General features: G+C 35.6%; 1 protein-coding gene across 1 annotated transcript; it reads left to right on the forward strand.

Annotated features, from left to right (window-relative positions):
- Nucleotides 1–1,277: 1,277 nt before the first annotated feature.
- LOC125596263 (transcription factor PAR1-like) lies at nucleotides 1,278–1,721 on the forward strand. Its single transcript, XM_048771451.1, has one exon. It carries the CDS (start codon nucleotides 1,293–1,295, stop codon nucleotides 1,707–1,709), a length of 417 nt encoding a protein of 138 aa, XP_048627408.1. The 5' UTR covers nucleotides 1,278–1,292; the 3' UTR covers nucleotides 1,710–1,721.
- Nucleotides 1,722–2,301: the final 580 nt, after the last annotated feature.

Here is a 2,301-nt window from a genome sequence, read left to right on the forward strand (position 1 = left end):
TGATAATGTTTTAGTGAACAAAAAAAAAGAAGATTTTGATAATATTTTTCCCTTTCTGTTGTATTTTTGTTTTGTTTTGTTTTTTCAAAGGAGTTGACAAAAAATGAAGGGACTGGAAGTGGGGACCTAAAGGAGTGCCACGTGGTCACCATGCCCGATAGAAATGCATGTGGATCTTTATGAGCAAGTAGTAGATTAGATACTCTTTTGTACGAACCACTTTACTATCTCTTATTACTAGAGAGTATCTATCTGATCTCGATCTCATCCATCACTAAAGTTACAGTCTGTATGTTATAGATATCATCATCGGGTGTATGTAGAGAGAGGAGAGAGGGGCACATGGGGATGGGGCTTTGAAAGATGGAGATTTTCATGTGAGCACATGTGCTCCCTTCACTCAATTTCCTTCTCTTTGGGCTTTCTGTGGGTCCCTTGCTCTTATGCACATGTCGCAGATCAGCTAATTCTCCTTCCTATCTACACGCGCGTGATGTCTCTTTTCTTAATATTTCTCGTCGTCCGTACTGCCCTGCGTTGTTACTACAACTTACTAAGATTATAATACTTAACCGGCTTGTATTAACAACACGTATCCAATACAATACTGAAGTTCTTGTTTAGTCATTACTATATAATAAATTTTTGGCCTCTCAATAAAAAAAGTATCAAATCTCATTCATCAAACAAATCAAATCCAATTTAGATGTGAGCATGATCCACCTAAGTGAATGACAACATGTCCACTACAGTCTAACCAGTCGACATGGCGCGTGATAAAACCAAATGATCCAAATATATGTAACCCACCCTAGTAAGAAAAAATAAACCTACAATCCGAAACACGAGGATAATAAAATACTTTAAAAACATACATCTGGACCCAACTCTTTGATGTCAGTATTAACCATTTCTCCTTACTAAAATACTATTTTACATCGTATTTTTAGACAAACCAAACCACAATAAGTTGGTAAAAAAACCAAACCTGAACATTATACCAAAGAAAGCAAAAAAAAACGAGCAGGATTCGAAACCAAGCCAAACCACTTGAGTTTTCTATAATCAACTATGAGTTGGAATATTATTATAAGTGAACGATAGTTAAAGAATGAATATGTCAAACGCAAATATTTGATAAATTAAATACATATTTTCCGTCTAATCTCAACTCGTTTATTTATTACTTAAAAACCAATAAATTCATGATAACCAAAGTAGTGTGGAATTGAACCGGCCAAAAAAATTTACATCCACTAAAACTATAAACACATATATATACACATACACACATGCACTTTCCTTACTTCTTCATTATTCTCTCAAAACACATCAATCCTCTCTCTCTCTCTCTAAAAATGGAGAAAACTCTAGCAACTCCCGACAACGCTAGATCTCTTTCACCGTCATCTTCAGCCGCTGTGAAATCACGAACCGGTGGTTTCGAACGCAGAACCAAACGGAGATTGTCGCAGACTAAGGCAAGCGTGTGTGTCTCCGGCCAAGAAGAAGATGACGAAGAAGAGGTAAAGGAGAAAATTGAGGCGTTGCAAAGGATTATTCCCGGTGGAACTGCGCTTGGTGTAGACGCGCTCTTCGAAGAGACAGCTGGTTACATAATGTCTCTACAATGTCAGATCAAAACCATTAAAGTCCTCACTTCATTTATCCAAAGCTTAGATAAACAAGATATGAAGTTCGGAGGTTGAAGATGATGATGATACACCAAAGATTGTTCTTCTTTTCTTTTGGTTAAGAAAAAAGTATGTTCTTATTCAATTTTAATTTTAGCTCTCTTTTTAATATGGCTTTTATTAGCTTTGACAAAAGGGAAAGAGATCTCAGTATTTTTCTCTTCGAAATCTTTTTCGTTAGCAAGCATCAAAATTCTTATTTTATCTAAGCCGGTTCGTTGTCATGCCTCATGAGAAAGTGTTGGTTGCGATATAGTACTACTATACATGCTAGTATATAATAAACGAAATTACTATTATGTAGGGAGTAGTAGATAATTTAACATTTAGTTGGACGACGTCAAAAAAAACTTGAGATTTAGTTGGATGGCATATAGAAATTAAATGAAAGAAGTATTTTAAAAACTTGAGATTTAGTTGGATGGCATATAGAAATTAAATAAAATGATATCTAAAACCAGAAGAAGAAAAAAGATAAAGCCGTTTTGTTTGGTGAGTTTCTCTCTCTCTTCTCTCTGTTCTCTATTCAAATCTTTCACAGAGAAAGATGAGATGAAACCTTTTTGATCGCCGATTCTCTTCCGGCTCCTCTCCCTCTCCCGCTTTC

This window comes from Brassica napus, unplaced genomic scaffold (assembly GCF_020379485.1).
Source record: "Brassica napus cultivar Da-Ae unplaced genomic scaffold, Da-Ae ScsIHWf_1166;HRSCAF=1662, whole genome shotgun sequence".
Taxonomy (NCBI): domain Eukaryota; kingdom Viridiplantae; phylum Streptophyta; class Magnoliopsida; order Brassicales; family Brassicaceae; genus Brassica; species Brassica napus.